The sequence below is a fragment of the Brachypodium distachyon genome, chromosome 3 (genome assembly GCF_000005505.3).
Source record: "Brachypodium distachyon strain Bd21 chromosome 3, Brachypodium_distachyon_v3.0, whole genome shotgun sequence".
Taxonomy (NCBI): domain Eukaryota; kingdom Viridiplantae; phylum Streptophyta; class Magnoliopsida; order Poales; family Poaceae; genus Brachypodium; species Brachypodium distachyon.
This window is the reverse complement of record NC_016133.3, coordinates 41723035-41737739: the sequence shown is the minus strand read 5'-3', so window position 1 is coordinate 41737739 and position 14705 is coordinate 41723035. Positions and strand designations below refer to the sequence as shown.

Below are 14705 nucleotides of genomic sequence, written 5' to 3'. Positions count from 1 at the left end.
ATATACTGGCACTGCTGCTGTTGCTTGTGTAAATGGTGAAAAGAAGAAGTAAATACTTTAAGCGCTGTAGAAACCGGTTACGGCCAGCAGCTCGCACGCTGCCATGGCAGCAGGGCCGAGTCTTTGGTCAGTCCAGTTGTTGGTCTACGGTCTCGCCTGCCTGCGCTCTGCCCCCCTTCTTTACGCTTTTCTCACACCCTTTTTCCCCTCTCTTTTCCCATTTCCGAGGCAAGCGATTCTGGGCGGACGGGCTCCACGATTCCAAAACATCGGAGAGTCCGAGACGACAATGCAATCATTTGGCACAACCGGCCAACACCCACGACGTGTATCTGCCTACTATAGCACCACAACTACTGTAGCTGTAATATTGCTGCAATCTTTTCTTTTTCCCAACCATTTTTACGAACAATTTTTTCTGGCGCACAGCCATTTTTCGAACTACTCGTTCGAGTCGAGCTAAAGGATCGCCTGTGGCCTCCGCGGATGGATTGCAGCCTTGCAGGGTTGGGCGGGCATCGTCGGCTTTTCTAGGTTGCCAAATGTGGAGGCTGTGGGAGCCTGCGAAAGAAGGTTCGCTTTTCCAGTGTTTGCTCCGAACCAAACTCACATCGTGTCTTGTCGTGTCGTGTCTATCTATCCGTTGCAGAGGTGGGCTGGTTTGATCTGCCTTTCTTGAGGATTCTTTGGACATGGGTTGGGCACTTGGGCTACGCGCTGGGTTTTCTCAGACCACCTATCACAAGGCCAGAATGTTTTGGTTGAGTGCCTCGGCCCAGGCCCAACGGATACGATCGCCGTGACGCTGTTTGTGTTTGGGCCTTCGCTGCCAAGCGCAAATCGCTTTGTCTGGTCCTGGTTAACTTTTCTCTTGACGAGTCAAAGAAAATAAAATTCGCTTTGCATTCTGTCTAGAATGAAAACACATGGCCATTTTTCTAATTGTTTTTGTTGGTGCACATGAAATGCCATAACTAATAATCACTGTTTTGAGAAACTCGGTAAAGGACAAAAAGGAAAATGCAGATGAATATGGCCTGTAGTGGGGAATTAGTTTCAAATTTACTTTTCGCCCATTTGTCTTGTCAATCTACGATTCCTGCTGATGGGTGTTTAAAGAAAAAAATCTGACCTTTTATTTACTAACTGGAAGTGTGGACGCAAAAATCTAAAAAGAAAAGAATTCCAAAGGCTCACGAACCCGCACAAATATATTTAGCTTCTCATTTCTCACCGAGATATGAAGTTCTAGCACTCTGCTAGTACAATTCGCTCTCAAGCGTTTATGTTTGTGTTTGCCAGCGGCAGAGCAGACAAAACGGTCAAGCGGGGCAGCACGAATACTTCCAATCTCGTGCTTCGACTTCAAGCGCCTTCGACACATTCACTAGCTACTTCACCTGCCCTAGCTATGACCTTCCCCTCCGTTTTCTCTTCTCGTTTCTTTTCCTACTACATCAATTTTCCTTTTGTCTCTAGTAGTCCTTAAAAAACTTACAAACGAAATTTGTGTTGGGGTTCCAGGGACACCGCAAAAGTATGGCCAAAGCGATAACACTCTGCCGCAAGGCCGACGTGGACGCATCTGTGCCCGTGGCTTGCAGATTGGCTCCGGTTGGACTTGGGTTAGCCTGTGATTTTATCCAAGAGCTTTGCGTCTGCTGCACCAGAAGATATTTCCTTGATGAGATCTGGTTTAGTGGACTGCCTTCTCGAGTGCTGCTGCCTCAAAATGCAGCAATTTTACATGAAAACAGTTCATTCCCCGTAGGAATTCACATGAGGAAATTCCCATGCAGTTTTCTTTGCATCGATGCAGAAATACCAAAATATGGTTTCTTCCAGGAAGTACAGTGTTTTATCATGCTGCGCATGAGTCGACCGATTTTGAGGAGTCATCTCATTTCTCATAAGCCATAGATGTCATCTTGAAATGTTATGTTTTGCGCGCAGTAGTCCGCTTCAAAAAGGAAAAGAAAAAATAGATGTCATCTTCAGTAGGCAGATCAACAAAGACGCCAAGCCTCGCCACGGAGAGAGGAGTACCACACCATGGTCGAGCCCTGAGGGCCTCATGGCCAGGTCGCCTTATCTGCCACGTAGGACGGGCGTGGGCCCCATGCCCGTTGGCCACCATGGCTCCTATATAGCCTTCATCCACCCTATCCTCCTCTCCTTCGCACGTACGTATTCCCCTTCCCCCCCAAGTCCCCTACCCCAGCAGCTCCTCCGGCTTGCTGACGAGAACAGGTAAAACGAGCATCTCTGTTTCTTCACAGTTTCTGCATCGTAATCGCCAATTCTAGCTAGCAGTTAGTGCCGTAGGATCGACCGATATGTTGTTGTTAGAGTTGCTGGAATTTGCAAAGAATTTTACTGGTGGTCGATCTCCAGTAGTTTTCTATCATTAAGCCAAGTGTGGAGCGAGTGGCTTATGATTTGACTGAATATCTTCGTCAGGATAAGTATGGGTTAGGATAAGTATGTGGTGACTGGTGTTGTGCTTGTGCGATATCATGGGCTCGTTGGTTAGCTTAATTTGCGGTTCTAGGATTGGTCAGAGTACTAAAAACTTCATCGAGTATTTTATTAGGTTAGTTCTATTAGCACTAGGTCTTCTTATTTTGAAAGCAAGAGTGCTGCGATGCTTAGCCTAGACTAATAAGGAAACGTAATTGTAATACGGAGTAGTACTACTTTTGTATATACACATAGAAATATTTTTTATAATGAATTAACAGTAGATGACGTCTTATTGATATGTTTTTGCGTGTAAAACACCAGCAAGATTTTTTATTTGAAAGAACTCTGCGAAAAACATTTTTACGAGAAAGAACACAATATATTTAGCCCGAAAAGAAAAGAAAATCCTTTTCTAGAGGAACTATTTGATGATAATGGGCCCTTACTTAAACAAGAAATATGGGCTTATTGTTAGACGGCACGGGCTAGCTGAATCCATCCACGATCTTGTAAATTTAACCAACCAGGCCCGTTGTCTCTTTTGTACCCTCCTCACCTCTCTCGCAGCAAGATGGACTACGTGTATGGGCCGGGCCGGAACCACCTGTTCGTGCCGGGGCCCGTGAACATCCCGGACCCGGTGATCCGGGCCATGAGCCGGCAGAACGAGGACTACCGCTCCCCGGCGGTGCCGGCGCTGACCAAGACGCTCCTGGAGGACGTGAAGAAGATCTTCAAGACGACCACGGGCACCCCTTTCCTGTTCCCCACCACGGGCACCGGCGCCTGGGAGAGCGCGCTCACCAACACTCTCTCCCCCGGCGACCGCATCGTCTCCTTCTCCCTCGGCCAGTTCAGCCTCCTCTGGATCGACCAGCAGCAGCGCCTCAACTTCCAGGTCGACGTCGTCGAGAGCGACTGGGGCCATGGCGCCGACCTCGGCGCCCTAGAGACCAAGCTCAGCCAGGACGCGGCGCACACCATTAAGGCCGTCTGCATCGTCCACAACGAGACCGCCACCGGCGTCACCAACGACCTCCACGCCGTCCGCAAGCTCCTCGGTCCGTCAATTCCCCACTAATCCCCAATCAATCGATCTTCTTTGGATGAATCTTGTTTGATGTATGTGGACGGGATTGGGGGGGCAGATGCGTACAGGCACCCGGCGCTGCTGCTGGTGGACGGGGTGTCGTCGATCTGCGCGCTGGACTTCCGCATGGACGAGTGGGGGGTGGACGTGGCGCTGACGGGGTCGCAGAAGGCGCTGTCGCTGCCGACGGGGCTGGGGATCGTGTGCGCCAGCCCGAGGGCGCTCGAGGCAAGCAAGACGGCCAAGTCCGTCAGGGTCTTCTTCGACTGGAAGGACTACCTCAAGTTCTACAAGATGGGCACATACTGGCCTTACACGCCTTCAATCCAGCTCCTCTACGGCCTCCGCGCCGGGCTCGACCTCATCTTCGAGGAAGGCCTCGACAACGTCATCAAGAGGCACACCCGCCTCGGCACCGCCACAAGGTACGTGTATTCCCTGCGGAAATTTCACTGACAAAGATCTTATCTTTGAAGAATTATTGAATGATGCGTGTCTTGGATTGTAGGATGGCTGTGGAGGCGTGGGGGCTCAAGAACTGCACGCAGAAGGAGGAGAACTTCAGCGACACGGTGACCGCCGTCGTGGTGCCGCCCTACATCGACAGCGCCGAGATCGTCAAGCACGCCTGGAAGCGGTACAACCTCAGCCTGGGACTCGGCCTCAACAAGGTCGCGGGGAAGGTCTTCAGGATCGGCCACCTCGGCAACCTCAACGAGGTATACACAAAATCTTCATCACTTTGTCACAGACTCACTCACAGCTGCTGCTAATATCAGTTGCAGTACTGCGATGTGCAGTAGCGATCATCAAATGTGTGATTAACTTTGATTTTTTGCGTTTTGGGCTGCAGCTGCAACTGCTGGGATGCCTGAGCGGGGTGGAGATGGTGCTCAAGGACGTCGGGTACCCGGTGAAGCTGGGGAGCGGCGTGGCAGCTGCCGCCGCGTACCTTTCCAATGCCACGCCCCTCATCCCGTCCAGGATCTGATCTGATCCAGCAAATTCGACGAAATTCATCGGGATTACGACGAGAAAGAAGAAGAAGAAGAAACGCATGGTGCCCTGCTTCCGTCTGTCGGCTGCTTGCTTGGCAACGGCAGAGCAGAGCTTGGTGCAGTAAAACTACTGGTTATACTCTCTGTATGTAAAGTTAAAATTTTCACACACAGCTATGTGCTAAAGGAGTATGATTCCGTGGACTCAAGCTTTAATTAATTACAGAAATCGAACGAACTCGCTCGGAGTATATAACAACCTCTGCGTAGATCTCTTTTTTAGCTAGATGTTCGTTTACTGCGTTTGACGCACCATGTTCATCAACAATAAAGCTGTTTTCGGTACGGCCGTACGAAACATTGTTGCTTCTTGCGCATTATAAAATACAAATTTGAAGTTCCAGTACTTTTAGAGTGTTCGATTTAAGAAATATAAAACCAGTCAACTTATAAGTAACACTGTAAGAGATCCCAGAGATGTGTGCGAAAACCAACCATGACATTATTTGACATAGCAAACAAACGCCAAATCTTATGAATTCTCGGTTCTTGGAACAAACGCTCGCATCAGCGGAATCTATCTTAGCTATGTGCATCAACCGATGCATATAGGTTGTGGAGAAATTTTGCACCATTGGCCCTCCTGCCAACGAAAATGCCAGGAATGGTCCACTTCCGAACGAAATGAAAAAAGTGGCCTGCCGGAACGCCCGGAAAGCGCTACGTCGCACTTCTTGCCAATGGTATTGGAGGAAGGTACTTAAATCCAATTGTTCTACCTTTTTTTTTCTTACACCTACTTCTTTTGATATTTGTAAATTTTTATTTGAAGATTCAAACGAACTCCGATCTACACAGAATTTTGAAGGTAAGTTTCAAATGGTGTTACCCACGTACAATAAATTTTTTGATTATTTTGGAGCAACTTTGAATTAAACAAGTTTTGAATTCAAATAAATCACAGATTCAAATTTGCTCCAAAATAATTGAAACTTTTGCTGTAAGTGGATAATAACGTTTTTAAACTTATCATCAAAATTTCATAAAGATTGGAGTTGTTTGGATCTTCAAATAAATTTTACAAATATCAGAACCAGTAAACATAAGAAGAAAACGAAAAAGAAAATCAACCGGGCCCGCCCGATGTCCTAAAGTGTCCATGCATAGGGCTTCTTCCAATGCAATTGGATTTAAAGCCCTTCCTCCAATGCAATTGGAGTTAAGTACCTTCCACCAATGTTATTGGCAAGAAGCGCGACGTCGCGCCTTCGGGACGTTCCGCTAGGCCACTTTTGTCATTTCGTTTGGGAGGAGGTCATTTCTGACAATTCTATTGGCTTGAGGTTTTGCTTCGGTTGTGGACGTCCTTCTTTCAAAAAAGAAAAGAAAAGAAGAGAGAGTCTAGTACGAATCACGAAGAAAAACTACTGTCAGTGTTTTTTTTCCGGAAAAAAGTAGCCAGGCCGTAGATTTCGTTCACGACAAATTGTCAGTAAGTTTATAAAAGGAATACTACAGTACTACAAACTGAGGTTAACAGGCAAATCCACCTGGACTATTGCATACACTGAAACTAGCGGCAGAAATAGAATACATGTCGGTGCTCACTGCGCGTCGCCGTGGCGTCCCGAATCTCCGCTCTCAGCGAATCGAACAACGGCGTGTCGTGGCAATTGACAAGGTCACATGGCAGAGAGAAATCTGTACTTATGCTATAGCCGGAATCTCCTTCTGCTACTTCTTCATGGAGCGGCGGGCATCGTGTCGGTATCACGTCCCCGTGCAGGAACTTCCTTACTGTCAATTGTTCCACTGCCGGATCGACGTCTCATTTCTGCGCGTGATTTGGTTGTTGTCGAGTCATTGGCCGTTAACGAACCATCATTAGGGACGTCTCGTGGCGCATAATCAAGGTGATCATACAATGGGATCAGGCACCAGAACAGAAAACGTATTCTAATCTTGAAAGCTATACAGCAGAATGCAGTACTGACAACACAACCAACACGAGCTTCTGGAATTGACATACGTACGTACACTTTTTGCGTATGAAAGATGGCCGCGTCTGGAGACTAGTAGTGCAGCAGGAGTATGAATTCGACAGGGGAGCTGATCTTCTCGTGGCACCGACTGAAAGCAAGCAATGCATAGGGAAGAGCAAGCGTTCTTTTTCCAGGTCGATCAGGGAGGTAAAGCCACGGATACTGTGCCCAAAAAGGTCTCTGCTCTCCAAGCCTCCGTATTCTTCGAGAGGAAGGAAACTAAAATGATGAGTGATCATGTAATATGATATGGTGATGTTTGTGTGAGGAAAATCCTGCGTTTCATGAACCGCTTCGCAGTTGGACAGTACTACTTCCTTTGTTTCTAAATATGAAAGCCATATATTTGTTCTAATTTAAACATTTCTAAGTTGACTAAGTTTATAGAAAAAACTACTAAGATCCACAACATCATCAAATGACTACTCTATGACAATATATATTATGGCAGAATTAATAAAACTAAATTAAGTTATATATGTTGATAAGTTTTTATATAAACTTGATCAAACTTTAAAAAGTAAAATTTGACCTGGGACAAAATTACGACTTCTAATATTTAGGAGCAGAGATATTGTACGTGTCTTCGGTAATCAATTTACATCATCAAACTAAGATGTACTATACTCCTACTACTGTACTACAGAGTACCCTTATAACAACGAATCTAATGCTAATTTTTCTATACAATGAATATGAAATTATGAACACATTCCCAGCAGACCTTTCATACGTTTCAAGTGCACGGGATGACAGCTCGAGAACTCCGTGATTACTCCCCCTCTCATGACCAAGCCCTCTCACCTACTGCCAGAAAAGCTAGAACTTCCATTCTGCAACTTTCTTCCACGGAAGCTGCCCCAGCCCAGCCAAAACGGCGGCCCCGCCGACACTCCGCGCGTCATATCACCAGTCCTCCCCCGCTGCGAGCTCGCGTAACCACGCCACATCTACACGTTCATTAAAAAAATTAGCGGACTTACCTCGTGCTTCCTCTGCAAATTATTGCACGTAACACGGCAGCTCGACCGACCGGGGTGTTCTATGTTCAGACCAACCAGCATGCTGCAGTACCATGTGAGCCGCGAAAAGAGTAAGAAAAAGGAACAGGACTTGGAGGAGCACATGTGAATCTTGCATGTGTATATATCCTTTTTCTTTCGCAGAGATTTGGAGTATATGTTACTGCAAAAGCGGTTACAGTATTTTTTATCGAGAGAAAAGAAGTTGTTACAGTACTAACACCAGTGTATGTGCCGACTGTAAGCATGTGCTGTCTTCGGCCAACTGAAGCTTCTAATCAAGAGCTTCGTCACATCTGACGAAAATTCTCTGGACCGAAGGCTTAGAAAACGCCGGCACAACAAGCTTCTGCTTCTCGTCTCAGTTTTTCTTTTCAAAAAATAAAATATGGTGCCGTGTAAGCTCTCCAGGATTGGCAGGTGGCATGTGTTTGTTACGTTGTGTCATGGAGATATTCGGATTCTCCCAGCAATAGAAAAGTGTTCAGATAGTGCCTCTGGGAGGGTGAAACTGTCAAAGCGGGTGACTTTTTTTTTTCCTTCTTCTGAAACTTTTTTTTTTTTTTGCAAACTCTTCTGAAACTTGGGGAAATCCTTTTCTGTACTACAGAAGAGAAAAATTTGAAGCTCATAAATGTTTCTTAGTGAGTTCAGTGCTTAGTCAAGTCTAAACTAATTATGTGAGCACGTAGATTTCTTTTTACCATCGTTGAAACACCCCCAAAGTCCTAAACGCACTGTCGGTACACAGTACACCACATCAACTCGTGTGCGGTTAGTTGCATTGCTCATCTTTGCAACTGAAGCTCGCCTTTTTATTTGTTGGCGGATCACTACATTTTAACCCATTTGCTTTTATGATTTATGCCCAAGCGAACATGAAGACAATCATACAAAAGAGTTGCTCCTTGTGCTTTTGAAAGAAAAAGGGAAATAATTTAGTGAAAGATTACACTGTATAAAGTACATGAACCCATATAGTAAGTATAACAACTTAAGAATTATTATTCCTAACAAATATCAGTGCAAACAAACTTGATGAGAAAAGCCAGAAACAACCTTGCTTGCAGCATTGCATAACTAGCTGTAGCCACGAGAAATCGGATGCTAATTTTCCTACTAATCAAAAGAAAAACGTAAGTTTCTGTTTCAGAAAACAACAGAGGTCTGGCTGGCTAAGCTTTATTGCGCCGTGCATCTTTGGCCACTTCTCTCTCTTATTTATCTCATCAACAGCTGCCACCCATGATGTCATTGTCTTTTACTCCCTCTTCCCCATACACCACCTTTTATACAACAACACACACACAGAGACTCCCACATAACTCATCCCCACACACCTCCTACCTCATCCTGTTCCTGCTGCCTTCACTACCCTCCCTGCTCTGCGCTGCTCAGGTCAGTTCTCCTCGACCTTTCTTTCACATCTCAATCCAATCCAGCAGCGCCATGGCGGAAATGCTCGAATTTCCTTACCCTTTTTGGGGTCTCCATGTGTTGAGTTGCAATTAGAGGCGGTTCTCCCGTTAGCTCAATTACAGCGCTGCATTTGGATCTGTTCTCGCGGTTCTTGGCCCAAGGAAGAGCAGATCTTTCTTCATGTACTTCTGTGTCTTTTCTTTTCCTTTGAGCTGAAGCAAATGTTGTGTGTGATTTTGGTCCCAGCTCTTGAGCTGAAGCAAATATGGGTGTTTTTCTTGGGTTCTCGGCATTTGCTTAAGCTTTGGGTTCTTCCATGGTGCAGAGATCTGGAGAATGTAGGAGACTAGGAGTACTACTGTCATTTAGTTCGTGTATAGTTCATGTCATGTGTTTGATGATTTGGTAGGTAGAAACTTTACAGTTCTATAATGTCGGTCAATTCTGCTAGATCCGGTCTGAACTGGTTTTCCTTTCGCCGTCTATCTTTGTCTTTCTTGGTGATAGGGAAAGGAGCAGTAATTAGTTCCAAAATTCTGGTCACTTGTACTCAAAACTGAAATCTTCATACTAGTACTTTCAAGTTCTAGACATCTAAGCCTTTCAGATCGAGAAGCAAGAAAGTTTCTTGAAATGTTACTGAGTGCCAATTGCCCAACTCCATCAGTATATCCGAAATTGCAGAAATCAGTTGAGCAGCAAGTTACAGTACTGTTCTTGCATTCAGACCAGGAACTGAAACCAGTAAATTCAGTAAATCTAGTCGATGTATATTTTGCAGACTGTACATCGTACTGCCAGTAATTCTGTAATTCAGACTCATCCGAAATGCGCGAAAAAGGAAGAAAACAACAGTGCTTAACGCTTCTCTGTTTTTGCGTGATCTCAGGGGAAGAAGAGAAGGCGGTGTCAGTCAGAGAAGCAGCATCAGGATGGAGTTCAGAGCAGGCCTCTTCACGGCGGCCATGGTAGCCGCCGCCATGATCATCCTCTCCTCCACTCCAGCACTCGCCCAGAAGGCGAAGGACAAGAGCCCGCCAGCACCACCAGCCGACATCCTCCCGCCATCCCCAGCGCCAGCGCCATCCCCACACATCGTGAACCTCGCGGACCTCCTGAGCGTGGCCGGGCCATTCCACACCTTCCTCGACTACCTGGAGAAGACGGACGTCCTCAAGACCTTCCAGAGCAAGGCGAACGACACCAAGGAGAGCGCCGAAGGGATCACCATCTTCGTCCCCAAAGACTCGGCCTTCTCGTCTCTCCGTGCCACGACGTTCGCCAACCTCACGGGCGAAGAGCTCAAGTCCCTGGTGCTGTACCACGCGCTGCCCAAGTACTATTCCCTGGCGGAGTTCAACAAGCTGAGCAGCCTCAACCCGGTGCCCACGTTCGCCGGCTCCCAGTACACGCTCAACCTCACCGACAACATGGGCAGCATCCGTGTCAAGTCCATGTGGTCCAACCCCAAGATCAGCAGCAGCGTCTACTCGACCCGCCCCGTGGCGGTTTACGAGGTCGACAAGGTGCTCCTGCCCATGCAGATCTTCAAGAGCGACCCGCCGCTGGCGCCGGCCCCGGCGCCGGCGCCCGTGGATGCCAAGGCCGATGACGATGCTGCTCTGAGCCCGGCGTCCGGGAAGGCGGCCAGTGCTAAGGCCAAGGCCGGGGAGAAGAGCGCCGCGTCGCAAGGCGCCGGTGGTGGTTACTTGGCGGTTGCTGCTGCCGGTGGTGTGATGATGATGCTCCTGTGGTGAGAGTTGAGACTTGAGAGTTGAGAGAGCGAGCGGGCAATGGCATGCTGGGGCGCCGGGTTCATTGGGAGTGTGTCCGTGGTGACTCGCTGATGCCTGCTGAGAAATTTTTACATGGATTTGTTGGTTGCTTGGGTTCATTCTTTGGATATATCGTAGGCGGTTTGTGTTAGGATTTGCATCGTATATGCTTCTGTGGTTGGTTGATCGTGGTTCATACTTGATACGCCGTAGTACTTTGATTTGGTGCCTGGATGTATGCAGAAAGTCTTTCATACTGCTGGTCAGTAGTACTCATGATCTCGAGCGCTTATGACAGCCAATGTTGGCCATACTCATGATCATGATCTCATCTGTCATATTGGCCATTCGGTTCTTGAAGAAGAAAATGAAGTTACCATGCAGGTGAACTAGTTAAGGTTTGCTTTATAACATGGGATAAATTGCGAGTTGTTTGCTAGCAGCACTATTCTTTACACAAATCGCTCGGTTCTCAACTTCTGATGAACATGAGTACTATCAGTTGTTCTGATTAGCGGCGTGCTCGGATGCTCTTGTTCATTGCTTCTGCATCTGGTGGTTGAGAGTAACTCTTGTTCGTTACGGCCCACGGGGTTAATTTGCAGTTTACTGTTCGTCAACCACTGATTTGATGAAATACCCGTGGTACCCCTAAAAAAAAACTGTGGTAGTGCTGTACAACGACATCTGGGCCAAGTTTAGTTTGTTGCCCCGTGACTACCAAAGGTATTTTTGCCTTCAGCGACTCGATGGATCTGCTCGATTTGATAGACTGGGCCACTGGGGGCCTGGCTGCCACGGACCCAGAAAGGCATGAACTTGCAGAAATCAACTCTAGATGAATAGGGCCGTATTCTCAAAAAAGATGAATAGGGCCTTGTGTTTCGCTAAAAAAAAGACGGATCTGATCTCAAAAGAAAAAAGAATAGACGAACGAACTTAGACGAACTCTGTCAATTAGTTGCTTCCGAAATATCAACTCTAGATCTAGACGACTCGGAGAGCCATTGTTGAATGGCATGCCGGGGCGCAGGGTTCATTGTTAAATTTCGGTACACGACAATTTTTCTGAATTGTTCCAAACATTTTTCATTGAATTTAGACGAAGTTTGACTAGATTGGAATTTACTTTGGACCGGGTCCACAATTTTGAGGTGAAAAATGTATTTAGAGCCTGTTTGGATGGCATAGCCACGCCTGGCCGGAGATGTGCCCGGGAGTAGCAGAAAGTTGTTTGCTTGGTGCCTGTGAAAAAATACGCTTCCCTGGCCTGACCACATACACAGTGTGATTAGCCTGCCAGGCACACGGCAGGCCTCCGATTTCTCAAGCCTGGGCATGCTACAGCTGGTGCCTGGTAGTAATCAAAATCCTAGCAGTCACATCATATATTTTTTAAGTAAAAACAATAGGGACATGAGCAATCAACGCATAATATTACTTGCTTGAGAATGTTACTTGCTTGAGACAGCACCAGGCCAGGCGCTCGAACAAACACATCTAACCAAGGCTAGCCTGACCAGACAAGAAAGACCTACACATAAAGTTCCATACATGCACATCTTTTTTTCAGGCATGGCACTCAATCCTCCAACAAAACAGGCCCTTAACACGCAACAAAATTCCAAAGGTGCTGAACAATCTCGATAGCAAGAAAGTTTTCGCGTTATTCATGTCTTGTTGTTGGCATGTACGAGTCATGCTGTGGTAATAAAAAGGAGCGCAACAAATATCATTATATTGTCAACCATTGTATTGATGTCATACATATGATTTTGTTTGTTGAGCCATGAACAAACCAAGATAGAGAATTTGGCATTCCCTTCATCAACGATGATCTTCATGCTCAAGAGAATATTTTTTCCCATTGTACCAAACACATTTATCGAACACAGTTTTTAATTAAATTTCAATTTATATATATTTTTTTTAATAAAGGGAGCTTTTATTGAACTTAGAAGACATGGAAATTTATATAACACTCTATGGAATAAGTTAAATAACCTATTCCCTCCGTCCAACATTGTTAAAATTTGAATGTATCTAGACATAACTTAGTATATAAATGCATTCAAATTTAGTCAAAATTGAGACATTCTTTGTGGACCGAGGAAGTACCGTATTTAATTAGCATCGGAGGACCATGAGAAAATACTGCTCCTCGCCATTGAACATGTCCTGTCTTCTGTGTGGGCGAGCAAATCCTTGGATACACACGAAAATATGATTAAACTTTGCATAGACAACTAAAAACACATTACCACTACTCTGCATACCTTGCCTCGCTTGAACTAAACATGATGGCAAGGCAAGAATCGACGCGAACTTTCATCGCGTAACGGTAGACTAGGGTATGGCGTAGAATGATGGGCAGGCATGACCGGACGGACACCCAGAGAGGATAAAATCAAATTTTTATCAGCCCCTGGAAAACAGTAGACGATCTATATTGTACGTGCTGTGCACAACAACGAACTGATGCAATCCTATCGTCGGCCAAAAACACGCCGTGTGCGCTGCTTCGCGATCGTCCAAGCGATCTGGCACGTTGCGTCCACCAAGAAATTCGTCCTTCTCGGAACGGGCAAGAAGATAGAAAGACCCTGCGCCGATCAAAAAGCAGCAGTGAAAGCCTGCCTTCCCTCCCTTGCCCAGAAAACGACACGTACAGTAATGGCTCTCCTCATCCTCGCCGTCTATCGCATCGTGCTTTCGGATCCACACCGTCCATCGCTTTCACGCGCGGGTGCTCTTCTTTTCAGAATGGGATACGCGATGATCCTCTGGGGCAAACAGGCGCTGAAGCGCAGGTGTCAGAAGAGTCCTTTCCCAGCTCGCAAGGAATCAACCACGCGAGAAGCTTATCCGGATCCGATGCCGCTTCCAAAGAGGCTACTATTTCAAAGTACTCAGCTGAATCCTTGCCAAATTCCCATTGGACCTCAAAATAAGCTGAAGCCTCGTCTCTCTCTCTCTCTGTACTGAGCAACGTCAAAAGGCACCTGTAGAATTACGGTGTTTTGACATATCATGGAAATCCATGGTGTAGTAGGCCTGTAGGGTATCTGATTCCGTTGTTATTCCCTTGCTTTTATTAATCACTCCCTCTATTTCATAAAGGTCGGCGTATTTCGTTTCGTTAAGACAATTATTTGATCAAAAATTACTCTATTAATATGTAAGTTATATGATACGAAACCATGATCATTAACAAGAATTTTTAAAGACGAATTCATTGATATAAATTTCATGCATGGAAAAACAAATATGAATAGAGTTTTCATTGAACAAATCCTTGTCGAAACAAAATACGTCAACCTTTATGAAATGGAGGAAGTATCACAGATCAACCAAAAGGCCCTAAACCTGTATGGCCGTATGGCTGCCGGCGACACTATTATTAGAATGACGAAATCTCTAAAAAAATCATATGCAAAGTGCTTCCGACAATGGAACACACAAAATCAAGTCACTGTGTAGCCGTTGGGCCAGGGGTCAATGGCTGGTCGGTGTGTGTTGTCCATTTCCTTTGCTTGAAATAACGCAAACAGGGGTTCAGTTAAAGAGAAAAGGAATAGACAAATTCGGTACACTGGAATGGAACTCACTGTTCGGTTTAGAGACACTCCCGGGCTATACGGATCCTAAAGCACGACCCTTTCTAGGTTGCGTTTGTTTGGGCTGAAATTTCACAGCTGCAGCTCCCAGAATCAGCTATGACTGTCAGCTGCGGTTGGAAGGTTGGAGTTGTTAGATGTCTGTTTGTTTCGGCAGCTGGTGCGACTGCAGCTGCAGCTGGAATATGTTGGAATGACCTAAATGACCCTGTAGTACTGTAGATTGGGTATAAGTGCTGATTGTGCCATTTTAACAGATTTTTGCCGCATATGCATACA

General features: G+C 46.1%; 2 protein-coding genes across 3 annotated transcripts; both read left to right on the top strand.

The window, feature by feature from the left end:
* Window positions 1-2025: 2025 nt before the first annotated feature.
* Window positions 2026-4837, top strand: LOC100842260 (serine--glyoxylate aminotransferase). The gene is made up of 5 exons (XM_003574684.4): window positions 2026-2250; window positions 3031-3524; window positions 3612-3978; window positions 4062-4272; window positions 4407-4837. Exons 1-5 carry the CDS (start codon window positions 2075-2077, stop codon window positions 4542-4544), a joined length of 1386 nt encoding a protein of 461 aa, XP_003574732.2. The 5' UTR covers window positions 2026-2074; the 3' UTR covers window positions 4545-4837.
* A 4020-nt stretch (window positions 4838-8857) lies between these two features.
* LOC100842571 (fasciclin-like arabinogalactan protein 7) lies at window positions 8858-11192 on the top strand. 2 transcript variants are annotated; one of them, XM_003574685.4, is made up of 2 exons: window positions 8858-9013; window positions 9924-11192. In XM_003574685.4, the coding sequence occupies exon 2, from the start codon at window positions 9967-9969 to the stop codon at window positions 10789-10791; it is 825 nt and encodes a 274-aa protein (XP_003574733.1). In that variant the 5' UTR covers window positions 8858-9013; window positions 9924-9966; the 3' UTR covers window positions 10792-11192. The 2 variants fall into 2 exon arrangements, with proteins under 2 accessions (XP_003574733.1, XP_024316417.1); XM_024460649.1 differs by lacking the exon at window positions 8858-9013 and adding an exon at window positions 9020-9216.
* The last annotated feature ends 3513 nt before the right edge of the window (window positions 11193-14705 follow it).